Source organism: Colletotrichum siamense (genome assembly GCF_013390195.1).
Source record: "Colletotrichum siamense strain Cg363 chromosome Unknown KSG_Cg363_contig02, whole genome shotgun sequence".
Taxonomy (NCBI): domain Eukaryota; kingdom Fungi; phylum Ascomycota; class Sordariomycetes; order Glomerellales; family Glomerellaceae; genus Colletotrichum; species Colletotrichum siamense.
In genome coordinates this window covers 6,640,204-6,653,006 of record NW_023501015.1, presented here as the reverse complement: position 1 = coordinate 6,653,006, position 12,803 = coordinate 6,640,204, and the positions used below count along the sequence as shown (strand labels likewise).

The window sequence follows — 12,803 nt, the reverse complement described above, 5'->3', positions numbered from 1 at the left end:
AATTGTCTTCTGCAGGCGTGGGTATCAATGGTTCCGGATGCTGCTGCGTTTCGCTGAGAGATGATGACGGCTGTGATCGTTGCAAAATCTCTTGGAACTTATCGAAGTATGTTGATGACATTATAGTCTCGCTGGAAGTCGTAACAGACTGATTCCAAGGAATGAATTGTAGGCGATAGATATGTTAACTGAGGTGTCTTGGCGTGGGTTGATTGCGAAATACCATACGGCACGTGATGCGAGTGAGCAATTTATTCCTGGTTTGGAACGGTAACGTGTGACAAAGAGGGGTTTGCTGTAGTCTTGATTCGTCGAAATCAGCTTTCCGGTCAGCCCGGAGGGGTCAAGCACTTTGCGGGAGGTGATGTGGCAGTTTGCTTTTCATCTCAACAGTTTGCTGGTTCAAGTCTGTCGACCTTCGGGCTCTTCGCTCTTACTACCTCCCCTCGAACCAACACACAGCTTTCCATGAGCATTGCAGCAACCCTTTTCAATCGAACTCGCACCTCGGGTAAATTCAAACAGTCTAATCGCAAGAGTCATGGAGCCTGGTTCGAGTAACAGTCAACGTTTCGAGGGAAGACGGTCGGCACAACGAGAAATATTCCTGGAACAGATAAGGGCACTGCGCAGTGTCCCAGGGGGTGAATCTGCTGAAAACCCGACCGATTCAAGTCCAATAGACTCAACTACAGCCAATATCCTGTCATCTTTTGGAAGCCTTTCAACATACCAGATCGATCTTGAAAGTGAGTCGGCGCTGTTCGATCTAGAGGCTGCCAGACTTCTCGATAGCCTTGAGGCCCCCAACTTGCTTTTTGAGGACGACATTGCCATTTGGTTCCCAAGTCAAACATCGCCAGATCAGTCTTTCAGTACCCTCAATACATTTCTCAGGACTCTTATGTGCAGTTTGGCCATAAGTGCGCTCGACAATATTATGTTTTTCCGCGCTTACAAAATGAAATTCGGAGCGGACGACGCAATAATCTCATGTGCCGGCCAAAGGATCCAAGAATGTCAAATGGACATCAGCGCTTTAGGATACACAAGAATCATCCGTCCAAATTCTTACTGGGAACTGAGAAATCCTGGGAGGATGAACCTCGAATCCGCCGACAGCATATCATATTCCCGTGCGGCAGGATACCACGCGATAGTTGACTACATAACTGCCGTCGTGGCTCGGCTCCTTGCGTCCGGTTTTGAGGATGACTCTGTCCATGACCAAAAGCCCTCATGGCATATAATGACGCTAACGGTACTTGCCAAAATGTCGGCAAAAATGAAGGTACTCGGCCATCGCCTGTCGGACTTCAAAATTCAAGTTCATGGAGAGTCCACGCCAGGACATGTTCTTCAGTCACAGAGCCAACTACCTCTGGGTGCAATGCCCGCACCACCCCCGTCCTTACCATCGAGTGTTCAGCTCCCACCACACCCGCAGCCACCGGCAAGCGTACACCAACCACCTCCATCTCCCTTGTTGCCCATACCGACTTTACCATCAAGTGCTTCGCTCTCATCACTCCCACAACCTCCGCCACTCGCAAATTTCGCAGATTTCGCAGATGTTGAGGAAGTGATGTATTCCAGAGATCCAGCGCGGCTACAAACACCGCTAGCCACAGCGAAGAGCTTGTCATCGGAGTCTCTAGATACAATATCTTCTTCTGAATTATCGGAAGAATCGGATATGACGTCGGATTCTGAAGGACGTTCGCAAAAATTGCCAGGAGCCTTTCTCCCCAAAGAGCGCAGATCACGTAAGAACAACTATCTTTTCGACATGTATGAAATCTCAACAATGCTATTTCATATCATGTGGCATGTCCTATCAGAACTGGAAACGAGGAGTATCAGTGGACAAAAGACAAGTGATCTCGACATTTCGGTCATAGTATATGCCACCGGAACCCAGAAAACCTCAGCAATGTTGTACCAGAAAGCTGGGCATGAAGTCGCAGGTTCGCAAACTGGCGTGTCTCTGGGTGTGTGTCGCCGTATGTTCGACACTCTTGGTGAGACCGCACGTGCCGTTCAGTCAAGACCGAATGTTGGTGAAGACGAGCACCTTCATCTATGTTCAGACCCTATGCGACCTCGGCTGAGATTCAGCATGAACAACAAATCTGGACGGGATTCTGCGGCCGGAATAGCTTTGGCTGTCAGATCAATACCAGAGTTTGTCAGCATCATGATTCCTCTCTCTTGTATGAATCCAAGCGTGGCTGACAGGGTCTTCCGAGCGTGCTCAAAGGTGGGGGCTTCGGATATCATACGGGGACTGCATGCCGCAGGACAAGATTTCACGGCCACAATCAGCCTATGCAGCGTTATCGAGGCATATAACATTGACTCGACCTCCCGTAGAGCGCAAAGCAGCCCTCTATCTCAGGCTCGTTTCTACCTCAGGCAGAACTGTGCCGAATTCACTCCAGAAACAGCGGCACAACGCCAAGCCCCACGCTGGCTGCAAAATATGCACTCTTTGAGGGCAACATACCGTCAGCTGTCTCAACCTCATTGCCACCAGAATTCTGATGCAACTCGCGAGTGGGCCATTGAAGGGACGGCCGTAACCGTCAGGTGTTTGAACTATACTCTTCCTGTAATGGTCGGCTGTGGGGCCCTGGTGACTGGAGGGATACTTGCTGGATTTCTTGTTGGAGAACGAATTGCCGGAGTTGATCCGTTCAATCTCACAATGTTTTGTTGGATTATTGCTGGATTTATTATTCTCGTTGCCAAAAGTATTCGTGTCGTTAATTGGCCGTGGCGTGACTTTCTACTCGGACGGGTCACCACTCGAAGCGTGAGCGAGCTAGCAAGTGTAACCGGACTGGATGAGCAGTTCATCATCTTCTATCTTCTTTCACGAGAAGGGTCGTTGCCTCTCACCATTAGAGGCCCGTTCAACAGTGTATTTGCCCGGGCCGGAGAAGGGGATAGTGGGTTCTCCATAGATGTCCAGCCTACGGTGCGAACGCTGTTTGCTAGCGGGATGGTTGTGCTCGAGGTCCTTTCTTCTGGCGGCCCCGCACTAGTATGTATGGACTTGCGGCCAGAGATGAATCGATTTCGCCCGGGCTATTTGAGGAAGATGGTGAACTCGCAGAACAAAAGGGTGTCGGTACTTGCATGCGTTGAGCCACCGAGGGGAGACGAGGATAACAAGAACATAATTTTCAGATATCAACGGATTCGTTGGGAAAAGGTGGTTGGCGTTTGCAATGACGAGGACGGTCGAGTTGGATGAAGTTACCTAAGTTGGCAGCCCACTGATGTCTCGTTTTACCAAACCATATCAAGACATTGCAACCTCAAAGACAAGAATCAAGCTTTATGTAGCACTATGGCAACGTCTGGGAGACGGTGAGGGTGAAGAAGCCTGGTGGGTTTCCATGAGTGACAATAACCCGGTAGACCATAGAAAAAATACGATATCTCGCCTTCGACCCTACGTCCCATTTCGTGGTCTCGTTGCTGCATGTATCAACCGTGTAAGCTAACCAAACCCTACGTTGTGCAATTTATGTATTGTGGTCTGTTGACGTTGTACATGTAGCACCCTCTGTGTCCAGACAACTAAAAATGTGATAATTTACCTCGTGTGCTTCTTATGTAACCTATCTCGCCGGTATTAGAAGGGAGAATGTTGTGAAAGTCACTTTTATGTTGCTACAAAACCGAGCTTCTGTTGCCCATTGAGAGTTGCTCCACGGGTTGCTTCGAACGATGGTCCTGAATCCCCCCCACACCCCCCTCCTTCACCATGTGACGGACACTATCAATCTTTCGCAACCATTACATGCAAGGGCATAACCGGAGCTGAATAGCATGAACACTCAGACAAATGACAACCGTTACTTTCTCAATATGCAACCCATTCAGGCGCATACCTAATCCAGAAGAACTTAAGACAACAAACAAAGCGAGAAACATATACAATTGCTACCCTAACTTTGGACTAAAATTTTAATAAACTAGGTAGAACTAAACGCAGCCCTAGAGTCAGCACTGCGGCCAATTTCCTCCGCAATCTCATAACAAAAAGCTGCGTGATATGCAAGACGAACTGATATGAAGAGTGTTGTCAAGCCTTTGAAAAGCTCAACATCAAACAGCTGGCTCATCTGGTCCTATATGAAGTCCAGTGTTGGTATGCAAGTGAACCGTAATTCTCGAATACATACGTCTTTCATGAGCGGAGAATTGCATCCGCGGGAATAAGCGGAGGTAGGAAGGACTAAACCTCAATGCACAGTTCCCTTCGTGTCGAAACCCCTCCTGAGGGACAATGCGGTGTGACGTGTCGCGGATAAGGATACGCTGTAGAGGCAGCCAATTCCCACGAAAACCGTCTTTCATAGTGAAACCAGCACAAATGGATTCCGTTCCTCCGCCCGAAAGTGCATTAGGTTCACGGCCGACCCTTCCTCCGCATCGCCGGCGGGACAAGAAGCAGCTGTCTTGCGGCTTGTGTCGGCAAAGAGAGTAGAGTGCCTGATATGTCGGTGTTTTCATTTTAAAGACTCGCGCGCTGATGAGTTCAAAGATTACGACGTGACAGGTGCCAACAGTGTGGCACATGCATCGTTCGAGGCCTTGGCCCGTCATGCTCATATCCAAACGATTTGAGAAGTTCGATGGCTCCGGCTCTTACCCGGGCCTAGCCTCAGCCTAATGTAGCCAGTCTCGAAGACAGACTGAAGCGCGTGGAAATCTAGTGCTTGCAATGATGAAGCCTTACCGTGTGCAACAAGATGATAATGCCGGACTACCCGCCCAGCAACCCGCTGTCACCGGCCCAGTCGGGAGCGTCTGTCGAGCCGGGCACGACGCATATCAGCTCACAGGGAACTACATCTTTTGCAAGTCCGCACTGGGAAGCTATTATGGATGAAATCTCAGATCTCAAAGATCAATTCAGGCGAACAGACGGAAGCCGGACCTCGATTGAGCCCACGGACTCTCATTCGCCTGACAGAAAGACATCCAATTACCCCCCACTGTTGCCGTACGGATCTATGCAACCACTGTCGAAGGAGGATTTGACATCGGCCTTGCCAGAACGAAGTGTAACAAACCCTTTCATATTTCAGTATTTTAATGGAATCTCGATCCTTCCTGGTAGGTCTCTCGTGTGGGACCTGGTTTGATCTGACCGCTCATACTCATGTAGCGCGGGTGGCCCACCCTTCTAGATTCCTTGAGCAGGTTCGTTATGTGTCGTTGCAATTCGCACTGCACTTTCATTGCTGATCGAATGATTCTACAGTACGAAGACTTTTGGTCCAATCCATCGGCAGTCTCCTTGTCATGGTTGGGTCTCTTATACGGAGGAGTACTGAGTCTTTCTCACTTTTTCTCCTCGGACCCTGGTCACAGAGGATCTCAACCACAGCCAAAGTACTTAAAACGCCTGATTCAATGCCTTGTCGCTGCAGACTATGTTCATGGAGGTCCCTGCATCCTCGAATGCCTGATTCACTACTGCCTTATGGAGTTCTACTTCAACCCCGTGACGGAGGTCGGCCACTGGATGGTGGCTGGTATGATGGCTCAGCTCGCATTCCGCATGGGCTAACCATCGGGACCCATCCCACTTTCCTCGTATTAGCGCTTTTGAAGGCGAGATGCGTTGCAGAGTCTGGGCTACCGTACATATTCTCGATAGCACGATGGCCATGCTCATCGGCGCGCCGAGAATCATCTCAGATGGGACGTGGAACACGAGACCGCCTGGCAACATTTCGGACGCCGATCTCCATCAAGACTGCATTAAACTGCCAGAGTCCCGGACCGACAGCGAAGTCACTGAAGTCTTGTTTCTGCTGGCAAGATACAAGATGAGCCTTGCTTTGGGGAGGCTAGTTGATCTTAGCTTGACGAATGACCTAGAATCGCCAGAAGACGTGAACAGCGCCGAAGCTCGTCTCAAGGAACCCTACGAGTTGATACCCGAAAAGTTCAAGTTCACCTCACTCGTCCATTGCTTGTCAGATAAGCCGGTCAGTGTGGCGCACCGGATCATCATTACCTGTCTTTACAAGGAATCTCGTATCATCCTATTTCAACGCCAACTTCGGAAGGTTGCCAGCAAAAGCTCAGCAGGAAGTGATTCGCGTGAAGATCACGAAGATTGGAGGTCAACGGCCCGATGCAAATGCATAGAAGCAGCCCTTGAGATTATCAAGCATTTGGTCTTCTTAGATACAGAATCACAACCGGACGGCACCTTGACCGCATTAAGAAGCAAAGTATCTGCTCTACTGGTTCACGAGTGCCTTGTCGCAACCGCAGCCTTGAGCACATATCTGTACCGTTGGTCGGAGGCACCACCAATTGACGAGAGCGGGGGCGCAGTTAGCAAGCCAGAAATTGAGGCTATGTTGAGGAGAAGCTACGAAACATGGTCTAAATGGAGCAATTGGTCTGCTGAAGCGCAACGGGCGGTAGAGCTGTTGGATTTGCTATTCAAGAAGTTGGGAGGCAACAACTCCGACATTGGAATCAACGAAGCAGCACTTCCAATGGACGAAATGGAGCTGGGTCTTGACTGGGACGCGGACACATTAGGAATATTCTTCCCTCTGTTAGATGAACCATCTATATAGCTGGTGGCGATCCTACGTCGATCTCAAATTGTTTGTGGACCATTCGACCTGCCTTTCCACGTCCATTTATACTCATTATGCGTGTTCTGAATGAGATGGATGCCCGGTTCCCACAATTGCATCTTTTTAGTGATAGAAAAGGCAACGTTTGGTGCTATAAAAAAGTCAGTGATTCATTTCCACAATATTTAGACATATACTTACCCTCCAGACAGCCGTGGAAAGCATTCTCCAGATAGAAGGCTTCTACGCTTTCCCCATCCTTCCCCTTATCCTCACGCTCCTTTTTAATCCTCTCGACGAAGGTCAACTGCTCATGAACAGTGATATCAATCGCAGCCACCACAAACAGCATCCTCTCCGGCAATGTCTCCTCACTTGCAAGGTAGGGGCTCATCCTCGCGTTATCCCAGTTCTCCGCCTTGGCAGGTGCCGCATACGAATCATACAGAGGCAACATGAAAGCTAGCGGGTCCGTCGAGGGGAAATTCGCAGGGCGAGGCTTCTCCTCCGGCTTCGGGCGCAAGTCTATCGGTGCGTAGAATGTCACCGCCGCTCGAATTGCAAACTCCTCAGACGAGATGCTCTGGCTGGCTGCTAGGACAAGGTTCCCGCCCGCAGACGCCCCTGAGACCGTCATAAGTCTCGGGTCCGCACCTAGCTCTTCTTCCGCATGCTCCCTCAGCCACGCAAGCGCGGCGTCAACGTCGTCAATAGCGGCCGGAAAGGGATGAACCGGCGCGAGACGATAGCTCAGACTCACGACAACAGCACCCGTCTCCTTCGCAACCAGGGAGCAGAAGGGCGCATCAGCCTCCGGGATGCCGCCCACGAAGCCGCCGGGGTGGCAGTCCACGTGAAGTGGGCGAAGGCCATTGCGACCCGACCCGGTTCCGGGCTCTTTGAAGACGATGACGCGAAGGGATCGGTCACTCGTGATAGGGATATAGCGGATCTTGTAGGGACGTCGAAATAGGTAGGGCGCTAGTGCGAGGGATTGCGTGAGGAAGATGATGGGTTCCAAGGCTAGGAGGCGCCAGCGCAGGGACCAAGGGAGGTGTCGGCCAAAGAAGAGGGCGTCTAGGGCGGGCCTGAAGTGGGCGACGGCGATGTCTTTGATTGCGCGGAACATTGTTCGTCATGGAATCGTGGGCTCACGGTATCACCGCGAAATGAGGTGTTAGATCCATTTGCTCGGGATGTGGGAATACGGAGAGTAATGAGGGAACTTTGTCTACACTGTCATCGTATTGGAAGTCGTACAAAGCATCATTTCCTGAACTCTGAGTGGCTCTGGAGAGTGTAAGGCGGCGTAATCTGAGACCGAACATTAGAGAGGGATGACCCAGGCTGACAGGCTGATTGCTTTGCGGAGTGCCACGCGACAGCGATGATGCACAGCGACCCGCAGCCTGCATCGAAACATTTTCTGGGGAATACCGGAAAGATGGGGGGATGGGGAGGGTTCAATTAGGTCATGGGGAACCGATGGGTAACAGTGAAAACAGAGTTCGGTTGAAAGAGAAAGATCGACATCGACGGGGCCCAGTGTGATGGGCCGGCCGGCCAGTCGGTACGACATCCGGGATGGGGACGGGATCACGCAATCCGCAAATTGTTCGACGTCTTGAGGCTCATTCGACTTGGCCCAACTTCATGGAACAATCGTTGTGGGTGGTTATTCACACAAGGGTAGAGTCGTTTCCAAGAATCAAGGAAACAAACATTGAGTCAAGATTGGGGCTTAGTAGCTGAGGGATGCCACGCGTTTTAGACATTTGAGGAATTTGGGGATGACACCAGGCTGGCGGGATAAGCATATAGCGCTGCCCGTGAGACATAACATTAACGCCTGACGAATGCCTCAGCCTCTATGTCTCGTCTCAGATCGCGAGCCCACGCGCATCATTTATCCTCAAGATCTGACATCAGAGACATGCCTGCCGGAGGCTGTCGACTTTCTGACTTTGAGATTCTTCCTGGGTCACAATAGCCTTATCAAGCAAGCAGGACATGAATCCAAATGGACAGTGCCAGTAATGCTAGGTGAATTAGACTTAATTATTACATGAATGTGAATATCGTAACAGTGGAAGCCTAAACGAAGCCAAAGTGGTCAAGTCTGGCTTTCCATCAAGTCATGAACATTTTCTTTTCCATCGTAAAGACGCTCAACCAAAATCTTGTCAAGTGGATTGTATGCATGATCAAGTCTGTTTGAATTCGTGATCGAGGGGGTTTGAATGCTGTACACACTTATTGACCCAAGGGTGATGAAGACGGCGGTCCTCCAATCCAAGCCCATCCAGACTTTGTCGCCGCCTCATATCCCCTTCCCGTCTCTAGCAGCGGGCCTCGAAGAGAAAACGAACAGCCTTTCTCATTCTGTCAAACCCAAACCATACTTTTCGAGCGAGATGTTTACAAGTCTGTAGAATGTCAGCATACCGTCCCCTCGGAACTCATGACGGGTACTAGGACTCACCCTCGCAGTAGTCGGCAGTGGTGGTGACGGTGACGGTGGGGCGGGGAGCTGTGCTGGTGACGGCGGTGATGCCCCAGCAAGAGCAGGCGGAGGAGTACTCGGCAGCGTCGTCGCAAGAGGAGGCGTAGGCGGGGATGACGGTAGGGTAGGCGGTGACCTGGCGGTTGACGATCTCACCGTTGCGGCGGAGGCGGGCGGGGGCGGTGACGGTGACGGTGACGGTGCTATGAGATCCGTGTTAGTCCCGAGAACACCTGAGGTCTTGGGTATACCGTAGAACATACGTAGGGGAGGGGGTAACGGTGGCCTGCATGAAGGAAGAGCAGTCGGCCTTGCGGGAGGTGATGGGGAGGAGGCCGTCACGGGTGCCGGTGACCTGGCGGTTGCAGTTGTTGCCGGAGCACTCGCGCTTCTCGATGGCCGAGCCGAAGGCAAGGGCGGCGAGGGAGAGGATGACGGCGGCCTTCATTCTGACGGTGGGTTCAGACGATCGACTGAGGTCCTAAGAGATTTGTGGATGGGGTGATTGGATGGAAATCTGGTAGGAAGTCGGTGATGGAGAGGAAAGGGGAAAGGGAGGGAGAGCAATGGGTTACATGGAGGCGAAGGCACCGTGATATATACCATCAGCCCCCAGTCCTCTCAAGATGGGGGTGGGCTGGGGCCGAGGGGGTGGATGTTGGTGGTGGTGGTGGTGGCCATGCTGTGCCTTGGACTGCCTACACTACGTGCGGATAGATAGACATGCAGACTAAGGTGAAGGTGAGTGAACCAGAAGCAAGCAACGACGGTCCGGTATGCAGCAGTCAATACGAACCGCAGCAACCAGACGGAAGAAGAGTGGAAGCGGAGCCCATCCGCCCATCTGGGCGGAGGCGATGGGAAAGGCGGGTCATTGACCGGGCCTCTGGACAAACGGACAAGGGGGGGGGGGGGGGGGGGGGGGTAGTGGATGGCAGGCGAGAAACAACATCGTGGGTGAGGATAAAGGATAAACACATATTGACGAAGCTAGGCTCCCCGGTGCGGTAACACCCTGTACCTGAGCGTGGGCAAGGGTGCCAGGGGTTGGAGAGGGGAAGAGCAGCGAGGGACGACGAACGCCTTGGTTCCAACCCGTTCAGCTCATCTTTTGCGTGGTGTGGCATTTCCCACCTATCAGCGGGCGCAGCATCCGCATGAGGCAGGTTGGGAGAGCATGTGGACGACGGCGGCGAACCGCAGGAACAAGTTGACGCAGCTCAGCGCAAGCGTATCCGAAGGACGACTTTGGGGTTGGGTTTGGTCCGAGACACAGAGATGGGGAGGAGAAGGTACCGTTTGGCTGACTGGCGCGGTCGGGGGTGACATTGTCTTCCCTGGTCTTCTCTGCCCTGACATTCCAACGTGCGTCCCTTCTCTGGTTCTCAACCCTGGGCTGTCGAGGGAAGGCCTAGGACTGGTTTTCCATGCTAGCCAACGCTATCACGGCGGGGGAGGCCGTCCAATGCGGCCTAGCCTTGAATCGGAAGTCGGGGGTTCCCAAATGGCCTTGCCCGGGGTCACCGTTGTTTGCTGGTTGTAATAAGAGACATTCTGGTTCAGCAGTGGAAGAAGCTGGATGCAAGGGAGGCACGGAGAGCAAACATTGGCAACGGTGCCTTCATGGCTACCATATTAATCACTATTGAAATCTGCGTAACGCGCCGCTTGACTGGTGGCTTCTTTTCGTGTTACACATGGAAAAAGCAATTGAAGAGTCTTTGGCGTCATTGAGTTCCGCGTGTTGTCATGGACTCTGTCTTTCGTGTCTTTGATTCGGGTAACGGGAGCTGTCAGGTGCGAAGGCGATTGGCAGAGAGACGCCAAGGCGCAACGGCACGGAAAGGCCATCCGTTGGAGGCACGAGCTTTACCATGGGCTGGATAAACAAAGATGACCACGGGCAAGGCTTGGCTGCTGGGATCGATGGATATGGGAGGATAAGAACGGTGAAGGGGATGAGATAGCCCAGATGCCTGGGTCTGCGGAAGAAACTCAACTCCAAGCACACTCATGCTGTGATGTGTAGATCCGAGATGCCCTCGCCCTCCAAAGCAGCTCGAATTCTCCGTAGGATTGGAAGAGAAGTCTCGGCTGAACATCCAAATAGCTGCCGGCGACTTGCCGCACATTCCCCTCTCCTCAGTCGATCTGGCGGACTGTCATAGACTATAGTTGCGATATTTCCACCGACAGACGCCAGCGTCACATCGCGAGAGCCGCGGGGGAGACTGGCCTGCATAAGGAAATGAGGAGAAGCGAAATTCAGACAGGCGGGCTTTCTGCGGGCAGGGACATGGGAGAAGCAGCAGCTCGCCGGTCGGTGATGAAAAGGCACAAAGGTTTGAAATCGAAGAGGCGAAGAAGAAAAGCCTGAATGAGAATAGGAATCATTAGTGTGAGGGACACCGCCAATGGGGTTGCGTCGCCTAATGGCCCGCGCCGCCGACCTGCATTGGCCATGATGCTGTCGGCGATGATCCGATGAGCGCTGTGCTGGGCCGTCATAATGCCTTGATTTCATTTTCAGGGGATGGACTCATCAGTTGAACAGAGACATGTTGGAACCGTCGTCTGTTTGCTAGTCAAAACGTGTGTTTCTCACTCAACTCACCTCATGAGGCTGTAATCTCTTCGTATCTTTCAACATCAAAGATGGAAGCAAACACAAGGTCCCTGGTCCCTATCAGCGCACAGGACAAACTTTGACAGGACTGGAGCCCGCCGGAGATCGCTCTCGTCAAGCTAAGCGACCAGCCTAGATCTCGTCCTGATCCGCCCTGCGACAATCAGTCCACTCACAGCCGGGGGCCCTTTATGAACCTAAGCTTTTATGCTTATGAATTCTCGCTGCACTGCGACCCCAAACCTGCTCTCGGGCGGGCCAACTCGGCGAGTCGGCGCTGTGGGATTTCAGCCATTGAAAGCAACAGCGTTGCAAGCCGGGGCGCCCATGACACGAACACCCACCACAGCTCCGCCTGCGAATGTTTGCGCTCTCCAGGCTGTCGGGGGCCGCCTGGGATATTTGACACGAGGTGCCACGCTGCCAATTGCAACCCTTCAGCGTGCTGTCGCCCGTCAGCGCAAATTGCGCTCCTCTGGCGTTGGCTTGTTGTTGGAAAGGTTTGGGTTGTGGTGCACTATGATGAGCCAGTCTGTGCCCATCGCGCCCGTCTCCGGCTCAAATCTCTTCGCTATCAAGACCGATCTTTTGCCAACGGTCAACGCCACCCGCGATCCCATCGGCGGTCGCCGTTGAGGAAGGTCCTTGTGCAAAACTCTCTAGAAAATCGATAGAGGAAGAGAAAGACTGGCGGCGGGGACAGAAGGCTAACCAGTCAAGTCTAGGCCTTGGATGCGCCACGGCCATGCCAAAAGCCGCTTCGCCGAAAGAGGCAGCTCGAGAGTAGCATAGCGCCCGGTGACTGGTGGTCGTCTGTGGCCGAACCTTTCGTGGACTAAGCTCAAGTCAGTCAATCTTCGATAATGACATCAAATCTCGCCTGGGGAACCATTGTTTGGGAGCACTTTGTTCTGCACGTGGCCGTTCAGCTTTAGAACTCTCACCAAGCTCATAGACTCTTAATATCACGCTGTCAATCCCGTCTAATCGAATTCGCCATGCTCCAAGAATGACCCCTTATCCCCCGAGCTATGCCCCTCTCCCGACCCTG

The 12,803-nt window shown here is 52.3% G+C and overlaps 4 protein-coding genes across 4 annotated transcripts; 2 read left to right on the top strand and 2 right to left on the bottom strand.

Annotated features, from left to right (window-relative positions):
- Positions 1–4,772: 4,772 nt before the first annotated feature.
- On the top strand, positions 4,773–5,590 carry eqxF (Equisetin cluster transcription factor eqxF; the record flags this gene model as incomplete). The annotated part of the gene is made up of 3 exons (XM_036635593.1): positions 4,773–5,133; positions 5,186–5,220; positions 5,282–5,590. 3 exons carry the CDS (start codon positions 4,773–4,775, stop codon positions 5,588–5,590), a joined length of 705 nt encoding a protein of 234 aa, XP_036500130.1.
- A 94-nt stretch (positions 5,591–5,684) lies between these two features.
- CGCS363_v003743 (Trichosetin biosynthesis cluster transcription factor TF23) lies at positions 5,685–6,620 on the top strand (the record flags this gene model as incomplete). Its single annotated transcript, XM_036635592.1, has 1 exon — positions 5,685–6,620. The coding sequence occupies one exon, from the start codon at positions 5,685–5,687 to the stop codon at positions 6,618–6,620; it is 936 nt and encodes a 311-aa protein (XP_036500137.1).
- A 23-nt stretch (positions 6,621–6,643) lies between these two features.
- Positions 6,644–7,752, bottom strand: lip2-0 (Lipase 2; the record flags this gene model as incomplete). The annotated part of the gene is made up of 2 exons (XM_036635591.1): positions 6,644–6,774; positions 6,825–7,752. 2 exons carry the CDS (start codon positions 7,750–7,752, stop codon positions 6,644–6,646), a joined length of 1,059 nt encoding a protein of 352 aa, XP_036500136.1.
- Positions 7,753–9,041: 1,289 nt separating this feature from the next.
- Positions 9,042–9,574, bottom strand: CGCS363_v003741 (uncharacterized protein; the record flags this gene model as incomplete). Its single annotated transcript, XM_036635590.1, has 3 exons — positions 9,042–9,049; positions 9,106–9,329; positions 9,390–9,574. 3 exons carry the CDS (start codon positions 9,572–9,574, stop codon positions 9,042–9,044), a joined length of 417 nt encoding a protein of 138 aa, XP_036500135.1.
- Positions 9,575–12,803: the final 3,229 nt, after the last annotated feature.